At 52.9% G+C, this 19,308-nt stretch overlaps 1 protein-coding gene and 1 long non-coding RNA gene across 6 annotated transcripts in view; one reads left to right on the plus strand and one right to left on the minus strand.

Moving 5' to 3' along the window:
* GRID2IP (Grid2 interacting protein) overlaps positions 1-14,160 on the minus strand; it is a 41,097-nt gene extending 26,937 nt beyond the window's left edge. For 2 of the 5 annotated variants that reach the window (XM_082359989.1, XM_082359988.1), the window contains exons 1-2: positions 13,692-14,160; positions 5,514-5,668 (exon numbers count right to left, since the gene is read on the minus strand). In XM_082359989.1, the coding sequence (XP_082216115.1) occupies positions 5,514-5,668; positions 13,692-14,159 (623 nt within the window). In that variant the 5' untranslated portion in view covers position 14,160. Of the gene's footprint in view, positions 1-126; positions 242-4,410; positions 5,291-5,513; positions 5,669-13,691 lie in introns of those variants that run through there. The other 3 variants (XM_082359992.1, XM_082359991.1, XM_082359990.1) reach the window with 2 other exon arrangements.
* On the plus strand, positions 14,161-19,308 carry LOC309613329. Its single transcript, XR_014235644.1, has 2 exons — positions 14,161-14,313; positions 18,169-19,308. It is a non-coding gene; the product is annotated as an uncharacterized lncRNA (long non-coding RNA).

The raw sequence follows: 19,308 nt of genomic DNA on the forward strand, positions 1-19,308 counted from the left end.
GTGCCCACCCAGGACAGCGAAGCCCCTCAGTGTCCCAGCCCCACCCCTTTTCAAGTCAGCCGGAGGCGGGTCCGTCGCACCAGGGCGCGCGGTTCCCGGGGGCTCGGGGCGCAGTGGGGAAACTACCGAAAGTGCCGAGAGAAGCCCTGGTCCTTCCCCATCTGAAGCCGGCGACGGCGGCGCGGCAGGTGCCGATGGGCAGCGGGTGGCGGAGCCCGCGAGCAGAGCGAGGGCACCGAGACTCCACGCGCCTCTGCTGGGCGAGCGCTCTCGGCCCCTCCCGAGCCGGCTGGGCCCGAGGCCCCGCGCCCGCCCCCTCTCGGGTGGCCCCGCCCCGCCCCGCCCGGCCCCGCCCCTCCGGGGGACCCTTCAGTGAGCTCCCCGCGAGCTGGGGCTGACCGAGGCCATCACGCTGCCTCCTCTGGCCCCCTCCACGAGCACCTCCCCAGGCGCCTCGCCTCCGACCCCTCGGGCCGCGGCGCTCCGGAGAGTCCCCAACACCCGGCTGCAGCGAGGCCGAACCCGACCGTTCAGAGGAAGGTCCGACTGCCTTGTGCAGAGCCTGGGAAGGCTTTCTGGAGGAGGTGGCCTTTGCGCTGGGACTCGAGGACTCAGCAGGTGTCGGCCAGAGAGACCCTCCCTTCCCACGCAGGGGGAAGCTCCAGAGGAGAAGGGGCTAGAGAAGGAGGCCTTGAATGCCGTTGTCAGCCGCTCAAGCTGCACTCAGAACAGTGAGGAGCCATGGGAGGGTATAAGGATTTAAGGGAAGGTGGAGGGACCCCGAAGGTTTTGGTACACCAGGGGAGGGGTGATGCTGGGAGGGGCACAGCAAAGGATGTTGGGATGGGACAAGTGGCCAAATTCTAAAACACAGGAAGTCAAGTTAATGAGACGTGGCGAGTGAGTGGAAGTGAGGAGGGGGCAGCCGGGTTGGGGCAAGTGCCAGGCGAGGGCGGTGGGGGGGGGGAATAGAGGGCCTCCCTGGGATGGGCGTGTCCTACTGGGAGAGGTGAGGGGAGGACCAGCTAAGGGGAAGAGACGGAGATAACAGGAAAGGGGGTCTGGACTCCTCCTCCGGCTCTGGGCCTGCCAGGCCTTGGAAGACACAGCAGGAGCAGGCCCCAGGGCCCCCACTGCCTTGTCATTTCTTGCAGATCCGAGTCCTAGCTTCAGGCTGGAAAGAGTGAGAATCTGAGCTCTGAGGACCAAAGGATAGATGCCTGGGAGCCCGCCCAGGGCATCCTGGGAGGGGTTTCTCAGGGACAGCCTCAAAGGGGCAGGGCGCTGGGGGCAGGGGCTGGGGGGCTCAGCACAAGGAGGCGGCCACCACCCAGACAGGCTGGAACGGCAGAGGCAGGAAGCCCTGGGGACTTTGCCTCCGCCTCAGTCTTTGCGGGGGAACATCCTCCATGATCCTGCCTGGGGGTTCCTGCAGCCCGTCACAGGGAGGCCCCTGCAGCCCTGACGGTCAGTCTCTGTCCTCTGTCCAGGCCGTGCTGCCCAACACACTTCAGCCCTGCATGCCTGGCCCCAGGGAGGCCACCACTCTGGGGTGACCTCTCACGGCTTTATGTCTCCCCTGCAGCAGCAGGAAGCCAGAGCCAGTCCTCATTCGGAGTCCTCCCCACGCCTGGCCTCAGCCCTGCCAGGGGGAGAAGTGTCTGAGAATCCTCACAGTGAGCACAGCTCCCTGTCATCCACGGGGCCACAGCCGTCCCATCATGATAGAGCCACTCCTGGTTGTTTGGTACCAGCTGTGATGGCCCAGCATCCAGAACCAGGCCCGCCTGAGGCTGTGAAGACTGCCCACGTTGCCATGGGCACTGGAGACGTGACCGCAGAGCAGATGCTCCTGCTTGAATCCAGACACAGCCAGCAGTGCACTCGCTGCCTTGGGGCCAGGTTCCCCCCTCTGCCACCCCAGCACAGTGAAGGCACCAAAGGGGCCAGCAGCTGCTGCATCTGGCCAGATGACCCATGGCAGCATAGGGTGGGCCAGGCTGGTCTTGCTGAAATGTCTGCCCAGCAAGAGGGTGCTACCAAAGGCAGATCACACTAGGGCAGTGTTCCTCAACTGCGGGGCCCCCCAGAGGACGTTTGGCATTGTCTGGAGACAGTTTTGGTTGTCACAAAATGGCAAGTGGGAGGCGGGTGGGCTACTGGCATCTAGGGAGCAGAGGCCAGGGTTGCTGCTAAGCACCCTACAACATGCAGGACAGCCCCCAGCAACACAGAAACATGGGACCCCAAATGTCAATAGTGCCATGGTCAAGGAACCTCTCTAGGGAGAAAGAGACCTTCCCTAGGGGAAACCAATTTAACTGAGCACATACTAGATGCCTGGCACTTCCCCCTACACAGTGTCATAGAATTTTGCAAGGAACTTTGTATGATGGTGTCTCTGACACTTGTCATTAAAGCAGAAGAGGGTGAAGGAGGTGCTCACACCCTATCCCCCAGATTCTCAACTAATCTCTTTTCTGCTTGAAATTGGCATTTCAAGCCATTTATATGCTTTCCTACCAAGAACCCAACTGGGAACAAGTAGAAATGACCAACCCCATTTTTATGGATAAAGTGTAGAGGTTAGTGAAACTGCTCAAGGTCACACAGCCAGTGAGTGGACTGGGGGTCCGAGCTAGGTCTGCTGGGATTCAAAACACAGCTTCCTCCACCACCTCAGCTGTTTCCTCTCCCGACCCCTACCCCTGACCCTTTCCTTCTTTGCATTTTTTCCTGAAACACTAGCAGAGCACAAAGCTGACTTTGCTTTCCTGTTCCCTCCTATCCATGTCACGCTTTCCAAACTACCTGGCCTGTCCTAATTAGAAAGTCATTTTATCACTTCATCAAACTGGGATTCCTTTGGGGATAGACCCAAATTAGGCTCTGAGCCACAGGAGGAACTGCTGTCGTAAAGAAAGATAAGACCCTTTACTTACAACATCGCCACTGACCCAAATCTCACCCTGGCCATGCTAAGATGATGAGGCCACGCTGAATATTAAATTGTATTTGATATTCATTAAATTCAATGTTAAAGAGTGACACGTGGCTAGTGGCTACTGCACTGGATGGCCGAACTTCATGGTCTCACTGCTCCTTCTCCTTTCTCCCCAGGTCTTCCAGTTTGGCCACTGGGACCACCCCTCAGAGGCCACACGGTGATTTGGGTGGGTTCCAGCCTCTGTCGAGTGTGCACACACATGAGCACAACACACACACACACGTGTATCTTTACCTACCCTTTGCTGCTGCACCTCTCATTCAAATCGTGTCTCTCCTCAGTCGGGGGGGTCCCAAGGCCAGAGCCCTTCCTGGCCCTCTACCAAGGCAGGGTGGGTCACAGCTAGGCACAGTTGGGTACCCAGGGTTGGGCTGTGTGTGGCACCACCCTCGCCTTGGCTCTCCGGGCTCCACCTCTGTGGCTAGATGCCTGGCCCTGATGAACTATCTTCCCACCTCCACAGGGCACATGCCACACCCCACCGGTCACTGTCTGAGCTCCAGCACTGGAACTTGCTGCCTGCTCCAAGCAGCCTGCCCTGACTGCCCTGTGCTGAGTTCATTCTCAGCTGCCCCCCGGCTGGTGCTCAGCTCTCAGAATCACAGAAAACTGTCTGAGTCCTCCATGCCTTCTCTGAGCTCTCTCGGGAAGGTGCTGCGTGGGGATCATCACTTCATCCCTGGAACCCAGTACATGGGCACCAGAGTGCACCAGTACACCAGAGCCTGGTGGAGGGGGGTGGGGAGGTGGGGGGATGGGTGGCTGAAGCCACGCTGCCAGGGCACCCCTCTCCCTGCAGAGCCCAGCTGGGCACCGCCCCCTCCTCCAGCAGCCTCCCCAATTTTCCTGTCGCCCTTGACGCGCGGACAACAGAGGCTGCTGTTTCATCCTCCCCAGCAGCGCCCTGGGGACGGGGACGCTGCGGGGACTGGGCACCCCCAGGTGTGCAGGGTTCCCGCTTCCCAGGCTCTAAATCGAGCGTGCCCAAGGGGGTGCCTCCTCCACCCCGGCTCTTCCTGACCCGCTGCCGGCCGCTCAGGGACGAGCCGCGGACAGGAAAGGCGGGCGTAGGGGCTGTCCCGGGAGGCAGACCGGCTGGCCCGGCAGAGGCGGCAGGGACGGAAGCCTGGGCAGCGCCGGAGGGAGATGAGGGACCGAGGGGGCCTCCAGCTGAGTCTGGCTGCTAACAGCCTTAAGACACGCATGCCAACTTCCCAGGGACAGCCTGGCCGCCCGGCCCCTGGCCCAGCCCTGGTGCGGAGGGGCGGGGTGGGGGGCTCCCCATCCATCACCTCCCCAGGGAGCCCTCAGCGCCAGCGCCTCATCTGCTCTGCAAATTTGGCTCTAGAAATAACTTTTTCTCTCTCCGGATTTTCCCAGCAAGGGGCAGGCCCCTAACTCACCCCAGGCAGCTCATGGTGGCCTCTTTTGGTGGCCTTCTGTGCTCTGCTGCAGAGCGGAGACGCTGCGCCCGGGCTTGGGGAGTGGGGGTGGCCAGCCCGATCCCTGACATTGGCCAGGCCCAGAGGGAGGGGCAGGCTGCGGGGTGAATGGCAGCGAGGGGAGGGGGCGGGCTGAGCCCAGGAAGGGGGAGGGGCGGGGGTGGGGGAGCGTCACAGACCCTGGAGGCAGGGGGTGGAGAGCCAGCCCTGCAGGATCGGTGCAGGGAACACATCATTCAGGCCCAGGGGGGCCTGATCAAAGCTGTGCGGTGCAGGGCAGGATGGGGGTGGAGGTGGGGGCCGGTTTCGGGAGATTCCCAAGGCCACTCCAGGTGTGGACCTACCAGGAGATTTTTTTTTTTTTCCCTGAAGGAGGAATTTAGAAGGTCCAAAGCTGAGCAGAAAGTGCACAGCTAATTGGTTCATGTTCTTGTGACTGCTACTCATTTGCTGTGTGACTTTGGGCCAGTCCCTTAACCTCTCTGAGCCTCAGTCTACCTGTGTGGAATGGGGACAATAATAGTGCTGGTGGGATTCAGTGAGAGAGTGTTCCTCTAGGGCCCTGGCAATGTTCTTGGCATGCAGCTGGCATCATCAAAGGGCAGAGAGAACACACTGTGTATAGGATGGGGGGGTGGCGCCCGGGATGGACACAGCACAGCTCCAGGCTTCCTTGTCTTGACACTGCGCCATTACTCCCTCTCAATGAAGAGCTAGGAGTGTCTTGGTGTCACACTGGAGAGTTCTGTGATCGGGTTTTGGACAGAACAGGGCAGACTGTGGCTTCAGCTCAGGAGGTGGGTCTTCTCTGCAGACCGTCCCAGCCCAGCAGTTGGCAGCCCTTTCCTTCTCACTCAAAGTGATGCCCTGGCAGCCAGCAAAGCCAACAGCTGCCCTTCCCAGGGTCAGCCTTCGGGGTCACTGGCCCACCCATATCCTGGGGCTGACGGGGTGTTGGGGTCCAGCTCAGGAGCGGGCCACACAGCGACAGCAGCAGCAGAGCCTGGGGGGGTGGTGGGAGAGTGGACACCCCTGCTTGCCCATCCTGCCCCCAGTTGAGGTACCTGAGGTTCTCCAGGAGGGGCCCACGGGCCTCGAGGGGCAGCACCAGGGTGAGCGCCCACACCAGCTCATCTACCCGCTGCTCAGCCGCGAACTGCTTGAGAGCAGCGAACACCCGCTCCTTGGTCATCGGCTGGTCCCCCAAGATTTCATCCACCTGCGGGGAAGGGTCTGATGAGCGGCCACAAGGGTCCCAGGGCAGAACACCAGGGAATCAGTCACCTCCCTCCCTTTCTCCCACAGGACAGCTGACGTGGCAGCCCCTTCTGGGCCCCCGTGAGAACTCCTTACCCAGACCATGCCATTTCAGACCTCACAGTAGCCCAACGAGGTGGGTGGGGCCAGCATCTTTGTTTTATATCTAAGGAAACTGAGGCTGCTAGGGGTGGGGTGACTTGCCCAAGGCCATGGAATCAGGATTCAAACCCAGAGACAGCCCTTCTACTGAATATTGTAAGGATTAAAGGAATCCATATAAGGGCTTAAAACACGTGCCAAGCACTCTGTAATTGCTAGTTACTATTATTATAACACTATACTCCCTTCCACCACACTCTTCCGCTGAGAGATCCCACAGAGAACATTCTGGCTCCACGAAAAAGCCCTGGAGTGCACGCGTCACCCCAAATTCTGGTTCCCTCAATGCTCCCTCTGGACTTTTGTTTTCTTCACCTTAGTGTGCAAACCAGCTGATGCCAGACAAAGCACATCTACTCAGAGGAGCCTACTGGACATGGGCAGTAAGAGTGTCCAAAGCCTAAAAATGCACCTGTCATTTTACCCAATGATCTTGCATCTACGAATGTATCCTCGACGTGTCCTGACAAGTGCATGACGATATATGAGTGAAGAGGTTCGCCTCTGCATTGTTTATGATACTGAGACATTGGAAGCAGTATAAATATCTGACATTACAGGCTAAATAATTGTAGCACACCCATTTGGGGGATATTTCCTTGGCTATGCAGCCGAGATGGGAGGAAATCCCCAACCAGGTGAGAGGCAAGATCCTGGGCCTTATGTTGCAGCCTCGGGCAATCGGAGGCTCTTGCCCAGGGCTTTGGCTCTTGAAGGAATGATGCAGAGATGCGGGGACACAGAGCTTGTTCAGGGCAGTGGCAGAGCCCTGTAGCGTGCCCTGAGCAGACTCATCCTGAAGGGTATTTAGGACAGCTGTGCTCTGGGTGGCCCATCCCTTCTTGCTCCTAAGCCTAGGTCTCCAGCACTGATTCTATGAACTCTTCCTCCCACAAATTCCTTTTCTGCCTCAGTTAGCAGAGTCAACTTCTGTTGTTTCACAGCCAAGTTCACTCCATACTCTGCAATATTGGATATCATCGATTCTAGGGTGAGCACTTTTTTAAAAAAAATTTTAACATCTCTGAAATCAGGTTGTGTCCTATGGCTAGTTGTCATTCCTGTGTATGTATGAATTTGGTCATAGGTTTCATATTGTTACTCCCATTGAGTTATATACATTGCGAGTACTAAATATGTCCAAATAAGTCTAAAAGCCCTCTTCCACTAACTACAAATTAAGTGACAAGAAGATAAGGAAGCATGTGTCATGGGTCAGTTGGCAGGGATTTTTCTTTCTTGGTGGTAAATAAAACAAGTTCATCTTGCAATTGACAGTGTTTAAGGTTTGATGCAATGTGGTACCATTTGGCCAGAGAGAATGATGCTGTAGGTCTTTATTTAAAAACCATGAAATGGGGAGTGATGGCTAATGGGTGCAGGGCTTCTTTTTTGGGGTGATTAAAAAGTTCTGAAATTGTGGTGATGGTTGCACAGCTCTGTGAATATACTAAAAACCATTGAAGTGTACACTTTAAATGAATAAATTGTATGGTATATGAATACATCTCAATAAAGCTGCTATAAAATACATAGAAAATGTTTGTGATAAAACAGGTAAGTGAAAAAAACAGGTTCTCAAATGGAACACATGGTGTTACATTTTTATCATAGATAATTACACATATGTCTGCACAGGGAATATGCACTAAGGTTTATAGCGATTTTGATTATTTTTATGTCAATGGTTTCCATTTTTTAAACAGTGAGCTTATATGACTTATACAGTCAGGAAAAGGCATACATGTTGTCATTGCTCCTTTTTTTCCCTTTATTTTTTACCGTGGTAAAAATGCACATAACATAAAATTTACCGCTGTAACCATTTTCATATGTACAATTCAGTGGCATTAAGTACATTCACAATGTGGTGTAACCATCACCACCTTCTAGTTCCAGGACATTCTCATCACCCCAAATGGAAACCCTGTACCCATTAAGCGGTCACTCCCCATTCCCTACTTCCCCAGCTCCGGGCAACCACTAACCTATTTTTCTGTTCTATGGATGCTCATACTGAATATTTCTTATGACTGGAATCATATACTATGTGGGCTTTTGTGCCTGGCACGAATACTTTTTTTTTTTTTTTTTGCCTCACCGCATGTGGGATCTTAGTTCCCCGACCAGGGATCGAACCTGCACCCCCTGCAGTGGAAGCACAGCGTCCTAACCACTGGACTGTCAGGGAATTCCCACTAATACTTTTTAAAATGCAGCAGTTAACCACTGCCTGTCCATACTCCAGGAGATCCCTGCCTTGTTAGTCCAGGGTCTGGGGGTGCCTCCGGGTACTGACATCCTGAGCTAACCCTGAAGCAGGGGTGGGAGGCTGGGCCACTTGGTGAGCCTGGGAGTTTGCCAGGCATCTCTCTCAGGACCGTGCAGGTGCAATTTCAGCCAGAACTGGGGCTGTTCGGTACCCCCTTCCATCCACCTCCAAACTCCTCAACAGACCCAGCAACCCTCCCCTCCACCCTCCACTCTCCCGGGCAAGGCCAACCCACAGGGCCACAGACATTCCACTGCACACACACACACACACACCAGAGTCCCCACCCTCTCTTCCTGCCACCTACTTGTCACTCAGCTGTCAGCCTGAAAGTCCCCTCCTCAGGGAGCCTTTCCTGACCACTCCGTTCAAGTGGCCCCCATCACTCTCTCATCTCCCTGTTTATTTCCTCCCTTCATTGATCATCATCTGAAATAATTGTTCATTGATTTGTCCGCTTGCTCATCGTTTCTTTCCCCACAGGCATGTCAGCAGCTATGACAGCAGGCTCCCCTCCAGTCCTGTTCACAGCCGTTTCCCCAGCCCTTGCTCATCAGAGGGCTGTAATCAACAGCGGCAAAATGCATGGATTTCAGTGTCTCCAAAGCCTCCTTCCCTTCAGCTCATACAAATGTTCACATCTCTCCCAGTAAAGAAAGTCCTCCCTGATCCCCCAACCCCACCATCCTCTTCCTTTTCCTGCTCAGAACTGTCTATACTTGCTCTTTCCATATGACTGTCCTTACCCGCCACAGCCCACCCCTTGACTTGCCACGAGTGCTCCCTGACACTGCTCTGGACAAGGACCCCAGATGGTGATGCCTAGATCTTGATCTTCAGCCCAGAGCTTGCTCCTGAACTTCAGAACTGAACATCCAGCTGCTTTCTACGTGGTAGCACAAGGGCATTAAGGAAGGCTTTCCAGAGGTGGTGACACCATAGAGGATGAGCAGGTATTAGCAGGTGGCTTCCAGGGCATCCAGCCAGAGGCCACGCCCTGTGCATGCCTGAGTCCCGGCACCTGCACACCAGGTCTCCCTCACCAGGTGTGATGGCCCGAGACATAGACCTGACACCTTACTCCTATCCAGGCCCGAGCACAGGGCTTGCTGCACTCAGTGAGCGTTTACAGAACTGAACCAAAGGGCTGGCAAGTGGCCGGCTGTTCTCGAGGCGCATTGCCCGCAGCTTCCCCGCCGACCTTTCTTTCCCTCTTGGTGCGTGGGGCAGGCTGCAGAACCAGGCACCCCTTCTCGAGAACCCGCCAGACCGAGGAAGGTTAGTGGCTTTGAAATCAAAGTCAGCTGCAGCCTCGATTCAAAGGAGAACATGGCTAGGGGGAAAGATGTTTTATGTAAGAAAGAGGAAAAAATAGTTCCTCCCTCCTGGGGCCCCTGCCACAGTGCGGTTTTGGTGTCAGCTATTACCGAGATGCTCTCAACCTACATCTAAGCATGATGCGCCATCAAGGGACACTAATGGATTTTCTATTAAATATCAGACTCTTCAAGGAGGACAATCTGGGGCAGGAAGAGTGCTGGCGAGAATCTGGGAGCTGATTGTCCAAAACCAATGGTGGGTGACGGGGGGAGGCGCTCCACAGACACTGTTGATCTTCCTGAGGCAGTCTTTTTTTGGGATTTGTGGAGCTGCTTGGGGAGCTCTAACCAGAATCTACCACTCTGCACTCCCTCTTGCCAGAAAATGCACCACAGCTGACCTGGGCAGCTGGTCAGATTCCTCCCTCGGTCATGACCCCTGGCCCTGCTTCCTGGCCAAGTCTGCATGTCCACCCTGCCCTTCTGGGGGCTCTGATGGGCCCCCTTCCGGCTCTCCAGGGATTGCATGGAGTCTGGGACAGACCTTTGGTTCTACAACAGGTCATCTGGCATTACAGCAGACTTTACTAGTTGCTATGGTCTGAATGTTTGTGTCCCCCCAAAATTTGTACGTTGAAAACCTGGGGCCTCTGGGATGTGATTAGGTCATGAGGGTGGAGGTCTCATGAATGGAATTAGTGCCCTTATAAAAGAGCCCCAAAGAGCTCCCTCGTCCCTTTCACCATGTGAGGACAAAACCAGAAGTCTGCAATCCAAAGAGGGCCCTTGCTCAACCATGCTGACACCCTGTTCTCAAACTTCCAGACTCCAGAGCTGTGAGAGATAGATTCCTGTTGTTTATGAGCCACCCAATCTGTGCTAGTTTGTTACAACAGCTGGAATGGATTAAGGCGCTAGCGCTCACCAATATTTCTAGGTCTCCCCTCCTTCCTGGACACACAGAGGACTACACTTCCCAGCATCCTTTCGAAGCAGCAGTGTGACTGGTTCTGGCCGATGAGCATTGACGGGAGGTGCAGTGGGTGGGTTCCTCCCTTAAGAGTTGAGGCACAATCTTCTTTTTTTTTTTTTAATGAATATTTTCTTATTTTTTTAGTAGTTACCATTAAATTATTAACACATGTATTTAACTAAACTTAACAAACAACCAAAAAAAAAAAAAAAAAAATGACCCGAGTCTGACATTAATCTCTGGCCCCTTCCTAGAAAAGAAAAGAAATTTATGACACTTTACTATGGAACACAGCTCGCCTCCACTTATCACCCTATCATATTCCTTGTTATTATTGCTTAGAAGTTTAATTTTGTGAGGCACAATCTTCTACGCTCTCTTCCTCTTCTATGGGAAATCTTGGAGCTTCATGCTGAGACGGAGGAGTCTGGAATGCTGGGACCTCATGTAGAGGTCAGTCCTCTGGACCCTTAGAGGACTCTGTGGGGGTGAAAATAAACTGTGGCGGGTGCAAAGGCATCAATATCTTTGATGTTTGTTATTATGGGCGAGCTTATTATGGAGATAGGAAAAAGTCACATCTTTTGAGGAGTTGGACACTGGTGACCTCGGAAGGCCAGAGCTGAGTCCTGTGTGTATGTGTGAGTGACTGCCTGGACCTGGCTAGAGGCTGGCCTGCTTGGGGGCACGGGGCTGAAAGGCTCAACTGAGGTCCTGCCCAGACAAGGGCTTATGCTGGGGCACATGGTAGAGGTGAGGCTCCTGAGGGGGGTCAGTTTAGAAGGAGTGAGGACTGGGCCAAGCTTAGGTGCTGGAAGAGGCCAGGTGGGTGGGGATCTGATACCTGGGCAGTGAGCTGGGAGCCATTTGGGCAATGGCTAAACTCCAGCACGGCTTCCTGGCCCCCTGGCCTCCAAACCCCATGGCCAAACCCTGCCAAGGGCAGGACTGAGCAAATCCACTTCCATGGAGGACAAGGAATGGTATCTGAACTCAAGCGGCGTCCCAAGTACCAAGCAGATAAGTTTCCAGGACATTGGGTTTGGCATCTACATGGGGCCTGAACCCTAGGCAGGGAGAGGGGAGTGTCTAGGCTCCAGACTATTTCCTGGCTCACTTGTTCGGTTGGCGTTTCAGCCAAATGAGGGCCTTTGGAGCACCTCTGAAGGCCCTGGAGGACAGGTGTATGAGGGTGGATGGCCTGAGGTAGCTGCTGCACTGAGACCTTGCCGGTAGATATGATCACACTGGGCAGCCTCTTCCTCGTATATGTGTCACATCCCAGGTTTCTTGGGTTTGCCTGGATTGGTCCAGTAAAGGGATAGGTATCTGCAGATCAGGGATTTCTTGGGATTCTGGCCTGAGGCCAACACCATCCTCAGTCTTTCCTTCCCAGCCCGGGTCCCCACCTCTCCTGGTGGCTGCTTCACTTCCTGAAGGTGACTCAGGCCTTGGGCTCCTCTTTTGGCTGGAGGCCTTGGCCATTTCAGGCTCCTAACTCTCAGTCCTCAGGGAAGTCTGAACTTTCCACCTGAGAACACTCAGAGCCTGTTTGTGCCAAAGTCTGACAGGAGATGACTTTGGAGGTTTGGGGGACCCAAACCTGGGCCTCCTGTGGCCAACCTGCCATCCAGACTGCTGTGCAAGTCAGGGCCAGATCCCGGTTTTGTGGGGGCTTGAAATAGGCGTGGCTCTTTTATTAATTTATTTATTTTTGGCTGCGTTGGGTCTTCGTTGCTGCGCGCGGGCTTTTCTCTAGTTGCGGTGAGCGGGGGCTACTCTTCGTTGCAGTGCGCGGGCTTCTCGTTGCGGTGGCTTCTCTTGTTGCAGAGCACGGGCTCTAGGCACATGGGCTTCAGTAGTTGTGGCTCGAGGGATCTAGAGCACAGGCTCAGTAGTCGTGGCGCACGGGCTTAGCTGCTCCGCGGCATGTGGGATCTTGCCGGACCAGGGCTTGAACCCGTGTCTCCTGCACTGGCAGGCGGATTCTTAACCACTGCGCTACCAGGGAAGCCCAGGTATGGCTCTTTCAAAAATAACACTGGGCTTCCCTGGTGGCACAGTGGTTGGGAGTCTGCCTGCCAATGCAAGGGACACGGGTTCGAGCCCTGGTCTGGGAAGATCCCACATGCCGCGGAGCAACTGGGCCTGTGAGCCACAACTACTGAGCCTGCGCATCTGGAGCCTGTGCTCCACGACAAGAGAGGCCACGATAGTGAGAGGCCCGCGCACCGCGATGAAGAGTGGTCCCCGCTTGCCGCAACTAGAGAAGGCCCTCGCACAGAAACGAAGACCCAACACAGCCATAAATAAATAAATAAATAAATAAATAAATAAATAAATAAAAAGTGAAATTCTAAAAAAATAAAAAATAAAAATAACACTATGTACTATGGTCTGAGTGTTTGTGTCCCCCTCCCCAATTTATATATTGAAATTTTAACCCCCAAAGATGGGGCCTTTGGGAGGTGTTTAGGTAATGAGGGTAGAGCCCTCATTAAGGGATTAATGTTCTTATAGAAGAGACCCAACAGAGATCCTTAGCCCCTTCCACTCTGTGAGGACACAGCAAGAAGGCCGCTGTCTGTGACCCAGGAAGTGGGTCCTCACCAGACACTGATCTGCTGGCACTGTGCTCTTGCACTTCCCAGCCTCCAGAACTGTGAGAAATAAATTCTTGTTGTTTATAAGCCACTCACACTCTGACAGTTCATTACAGCAGCCGCAGTAGACTAAGACACTATGTTACTAATACGGGCAATAGAAAGAATGATCCACTACCACACACAACAGGGATGAAAGTCACAGATATAACATGACCACAAGAAGCCCAGCACCAAAGAGTACGTGTTATATAATTCCATTTATATGACGTTCACAAACAGGCAAAAGTCATTTATAACGATGGAAGTTAGAATAGTAGCTACCTCTGGTTGGGGCAGATAGACAGGGAAAGGGGCACATGAGAACCTTCTGGGGTGAAGGAATCATTCTATGTTCTGCATTCTATTACTGTCTGTATTCTATTAATCTACAGGTGGATCAGGGTGGTAGTTACAAGGGTGTATGCCTAGGTGAGATTTACTGAGCTGTGCAGCCGTATTACCTCAATAAATAAAGAAAAGCAACTCCCACAAATCAAGCCCCTGACGTGCCCCGCCCACAGTGCCCGCCCCCCAGAACAATAGTCCCTAGAGCCCCACCCCCCAGACCGTCCCTCCTCCTAGGGCCCCGCCCCGTTCTGCCCTGGGCGCCCTACCTTGCGGCTGAACTCCTGGGCCTTGCGCCTGCGCTCTCGGTGCACGGCGTCGGGGCGTTTGCGGCCGGTCAATCTTAGCAGCTCTCGGCCCAGGGAGAGGCCGCGGCCGGATCGAGGGGCCCGCGAGGCTGTGGTCAGGGGTGCACAGCCGGATCCCGCGCCGGGGCCGCCATCGGGGCCGGGGAGCACGCCCAGGCTGGGCGGCACCCGCGGGCAGCGCCGGGCCAGGCGCACGAGGCGCTCGCGGCTCAGGCCGCCCACGGCCAGCCCCTCCACCTCCAGGATCTGGTCCCCGGGCCGCAGACCCCCGGTGTGTGCGCTGCTCCCTTCGGCCACCTCCAGGACGAAGCAGGGACCCGAGCCGCCCAGCCGGAAGCCGAAGTCCTCGGGCCAGCCCTGGTTGGTGGCTGGCATGGCAGTGGTGTCCGAGCAGCTGGAGAGCAAGAGAGACTGCACGCTGGGCTGCATGCCGCTCAAAGACTCAAGGCCTGTGCTAGTCTGAGTCTCTACTTCTTCCTCTCTGCCTCCATGTGGAGGATGAGTTCTTAGGATATTGTCGGAACTCTTGGATCCAGTTGTGCCTGATTCACCAACTTGCACGGGACAAAAGGACTTCCCAGTGGTATGAGCTCACAAATTCCTACTGACTTTGGGGGTTATTTGCCCTTTGAATTGCCCTCCTTGAGGAAGCATGATATGGCTGATTCGGGGTCTCTGGGCTCCTGGCCTTAGGACAGGCTCGGGGTAAGGGAGGTGACTCTATCCTCCAAAAGCAGATGATTGTGTGGGCTGGAGACACAAACACATCATGGGGAGGCGAGGGTGACACGTCATAGGTGAGGCTTAGTTTTCTGGGTAGGAGTCCATAGTTCTGAGGACTTCTTGATGCTGGCTTAGAAGAACCTCTGAGGGCTGGATTTTGAAGGCCCTGGTCTCGGTACCCCTCAGCCCTCCGAAGATGTTTGGAGGGCCCTCCACCCACACTATGGGTGTCATCCTCCCACTGGCTCCCTCTCCCAGGAGCTGGCCTCTCCCAGGACACCTGGGGAAACTTCTTAGAACCGTTGGGGGCAGGGAGGAGGTCCAAGGTTCCAAGAGCATCATGGACTGGGAGGAAATGTCCCTGAGTGACATTCAGTGAGAACCTGTGTCACCTGCCACCAGAGTGCACGGTGTGAGAACTGCTCACACTTGGTGGGGTGGAAGCTGCCATACCCCGAGGCTGGCAGGCTCACTCCCGAGCCCACCCCAGGGGCCCTGGTCCTCTTCCGCAGGCAGTGGTGCCACCATGGATCCTCAGGGACACTTACTCTGTCACATGGTGGCATCACTGGACTCCTGGGTCCACTGGGCCCAGGCGGGGTGGGGGCATCCCCGTGTCTTGGAAGGGCCTGAGATCAGTTCTTGTACCACGAGAGAAGCAGTCAGCTCCTCCACGATCAAAGAGGCGCGGCTGGAAACTGTGCACACCTATTCTGACCAGCGACCTGTGGCGGGGCTGCCTATCAGAGGCCAGAGCAGGCAACTCCCAGCACACCTACACCCGGCCTGGGGGGCCTGCAGAACCAAAGAGGCTGCCAGCAGGCGAACCCTGCCGGGCTTTGGAGCTGTGTCCAGCCCTCCAGTGCGTCCGCAGCCCTGCAGGTTGACCAAAGCCCTCTCTCACCCACGCAGAGCTCCCCGTCTGGGTCACTCTCCTCCCTCATCTTCCCCTGGAAACAGGACTCCAGGCTCCCAACAGGGCTTACGAGAGGGAGGCATCCCAGGGCTGCCCATCCCCGAGTACTGGGTCCCCCACCTCCCTCCAGGTTTGCTCACCTTCCTCCCCGGTGACGGCAGTGGCTGCAGTGACAGAGCACAGTGCTCGCGGGACACCTGGGGACACTTGCTTGTTGCCGGCCCTCTGCTGCTCAGGGCCTTGGCATCGGTTACTGATGCGTCCGAGGTGACAGCTGGAGTTTCTAAGGCAAAGTGATCCTCTGAGTAACCCGAGAAGGCCCCGGTTACCAGGTGGACCAGCGGGATGGTTGGACAGCTTGGCCAGGGCCCAGAGTGGCCGGCCCCTGCTGTAGGGTCCTGGGGGATGCGCAGTGGTCCTCAGGCAGGTGTGAAGACTGACTGGAGCTGGGCCTGGGGCCAGGTCCACCCTTGAGTTCACAGAGCTTGGCAGGTGGGTCAAGAGGATTCAGCTGGGCTGTTTGGGGGTGGGGGTGATGGCACAGGGGACTGATGAGACTCACTGGGGCATGGAGATCCAGTCCCCACAGAGGACACCACCGCCGGAGCCCCATAGGCCAGGTTTATTGGCAGGAGAAGGGGAGACCCAGTCCAGAAAAAGAGGTTTGGATGGGAGAAAAGATGCTGACCTAAGTAATTTTGGAAACGAGCAGGGTCTGTAAAACGAAAGGCAAAAGGAACTGTGCATAACACTGTGTTCTAGTTGGTAAAGTTGTTCCCTACAGGGGTGCAGGTTGACAGTTCTGAAATCACACTGTACATGCACACTGGCACTGAACAGTTAAGTCAGTGGATCGTGGGAGCCAGGTTTCTCCCTGTTGGAGTGGGAGATTACAGATGAGCAAAGGGGAAAAGCTAGAATGACCCGTGAGGCACTGGATTAGAGTCAGGAACAGCAGTATGAACTCATGCTTAGCCTACTATTGCAGCAGATGGATACACAGAGAGATATTTACAGATACGCGCATATGCATAGGTTAGTACCTGCACATCAGTTTGCTTGCTCTGTCAGCTGAGAAGGCTTAGAAGCAAGGACATCCCAGAAGCAATGAGCACATCCAGTGCCAGATCTTGATTTCTAATATCATTGCCCAGTAAAAGGAGCCCGGGCTCCCTGGAGAAATGACTGATTCGAGGGCTGGGGCAGGAAATATACAAGGTGAGCCTGGAGCATATTCTAGTGCTGGAGAGTAAGGAAGTGCTAAACACACACACAGACACACACACACACACACACACACACACACACACACACACACTCACACGATGGGGTTTGTCAAAGGGACACAGGAGCTGAAGGAAAGGGTTCCCTGTGGCCAAAACTGGAACAATTTGAGCAAAAAAGTAAATAACATAGTGTTGGGTTACAACCCAAAGTATAAAATAAATATCCGCAAGTTTACACTGATATAAACAATTGATTAAATAAATAAGTGAGGAAAAGAGACATATCTCCTGTGCAGAAGAATTCCAGATGATTTAGATGGCTATTTCTCCTTAAGGAGGTGGAACGGAACTCCCCACCCTTAAGTGTGGGCTGAGCGTAGTGACTTCTTTCCAAAGAGGACAGATGCAAGGGTGGGGAGACAGTATTTTGCAGTGGAGAAACCCGACGAACATGACCTCAGTCAGGTGATCAAGGTCACCACCAGCAGGGAAAAATCAGGTTGATAGCACGGACCCTTTATTTGATGTGATGGGAATGGCACTTTGCCTCTGTGGACTTCCTCCGCAAAACCCATAATCAGTCTGACTACGAGAAAAACTTCAGGCAAACCCAAATTGAGAGACATTCTGAAAATGCCTAGCTCTTCAAAATGGTCAGGGTCATCAAAAACAAGAAAAGTATGAGAAACTGTTACAGACTGGAGGAGGCTAAGGAGACCTGATGACTAGATGCAACATGGGATCCTGGGACGGAGAAAGCATGTTAGGTGAAAAGTTAAGGAAATCTGAATTAGCTAATAATAATGGGTCAGTATCAGTTCATTAGGGGTGACAAATCGACCATAGTAATGTAAGATGACAGCAATAGGGGGCATTGGGTGCAGGGTAAGAGGGAACTCTGTACTGTCTTCCCAACTTTCTGCAAACCTAAAACTGTTCTCAAATTAAAAGTTTATTTTTAAATCCTTTTCTCAGGATGTGGGGAATGGGGATCAGACAGATTAGAAGATAATCTTAATAGGTCACCATGATTGAACTGGATGTTTTCTAGAGTTTGCTTTACCCAAAGGTGCTCCAAGTAACTGTGTGTGTGTGTGTGTGTGTGTGTGTGTGTGTGTGTGTGTGTGTGTGAGAGAGAGAGAGAGAGAGAAGTGTATATATGTGTACTCTAGTCTCATGTACATCATAAACTCTGCTAGGAAGCTTACAGTATATCCTCATTGGAAAAAAAAATAACCGTGAGTGAACAAGAGTGTACCCAGAGCCTGGTGGAAGAGTGACTGATGTTGTAATTGAGTACGTCTTCAAGCACAACTCTGAATGCCTGTTAGGCTGCGTAACTGTTGTGCTGCATGGTAATTGGACATAAACCAGGGCAGTCACATGGCTGATTTACTTGGGCTGCTCTTTTGTCCTCTTGACTAACAAAGTCTATATGGTACAAAATTAAGTTACCTGACACCACTGATGGGAATGTAAAATGGTACAACCATTATGGAATACTGTTTGGCAGTTTCTTAAAAAGCTAAACATACTAAACACTTTTCAAATGACCCACCCATCCCTCTCCTAGGTATGGATTTACCCAAGAGAAATGAAAGCATATGCCCACACAAAGACTTGGACATGAATCCATCGACAGATGAATGGAGAAGGAAGAAGTGGTACATATATGTGATGGAATACTACTCGGCCATAAAAAAGAATGAAATAATGCCATTTGCAGCAACATGGATGGACCTACAGATTATCATACTAAGTGAAGTAAGTCAGAAACAGAAAGACAAATACCATATGATATCACTTATATGTGATCTAAGTATATCAAAATATGAATCTAAAATATGACACAAATGAACTTGTCGAAGAGACAGAAACAGACTCACAGACATAGAGAGCAAATTGGTAGTTGTCAAGGGGGAGAGGGGTGGGGGGATGGAGTGGGAGTTTGGGATGAGCAGATGCAAACTATTATATATGGAATGGATAAACAAGGTCCTACTGTATAGCACAGGGAACTGTATTCAATATCCTGTGATAAACCATAATGGAAAAGAATATGAAAAAGAGTGTGTATATGTATGTGTATATATATATATATATATATATGTATGTATATATATATTCTGCTATACAGCAAACTGAATCACTTTGCTGTACAGCAGAAATTAACACAACATTGTAAATCAACTCTACTTCAATAAAATAAATTTTTTAAAAAAGACTTGGACATGAATATTTATAGCAGCACTATTCACACAGCCCAAAACTGGAAACAATCTTAATACCCATCTACTGGCGAATAGAGACACAGATTGTGGTCTATCTCTACAATGGAATGCTACTCAGTAATAAAGAGAAATGAACTACTGATACAATCAACAACAAGGATGAACCTCAAAAGCTCCATGATGAAAGAAGCTGGTAATGAAAGGCTCTATGATTCCATTTATATTGAAATCTATAACATACAAGCTGACCTATAACATCGGAAAGCAGATGAGTGATTTCTGGGACCGAGGTAGAGGCAAGGATGAATTGCAAAGGGGCGTGAGAAAACTTCTGGAGAAGATGGAAATGTTCTGTATTTTGATTGTGGTGGTAATTTGGCAGGGATGTGCCTGTCAAAACTCACTGAACTGTACGCTTTAAATGTATGCAGTTTCTTGTTTATAAATTATACCTCAATAAAGGTGACTTTTAGAAACTTGAA

Source organism: Balaenoptera borealis (assembly GCF_965194805.1).
Source record: "Balaenoptera borealis genome assembly, chromosome: 16".
In the NCBI taxonomy this organism is placed as follows: domain Eukaryota; kingdom Metazoa; phylum Chordata; class Mammalia; order Artiodactyla; family Balaenopteridae; genus Balaenoptera; species Balaenoptera borealis.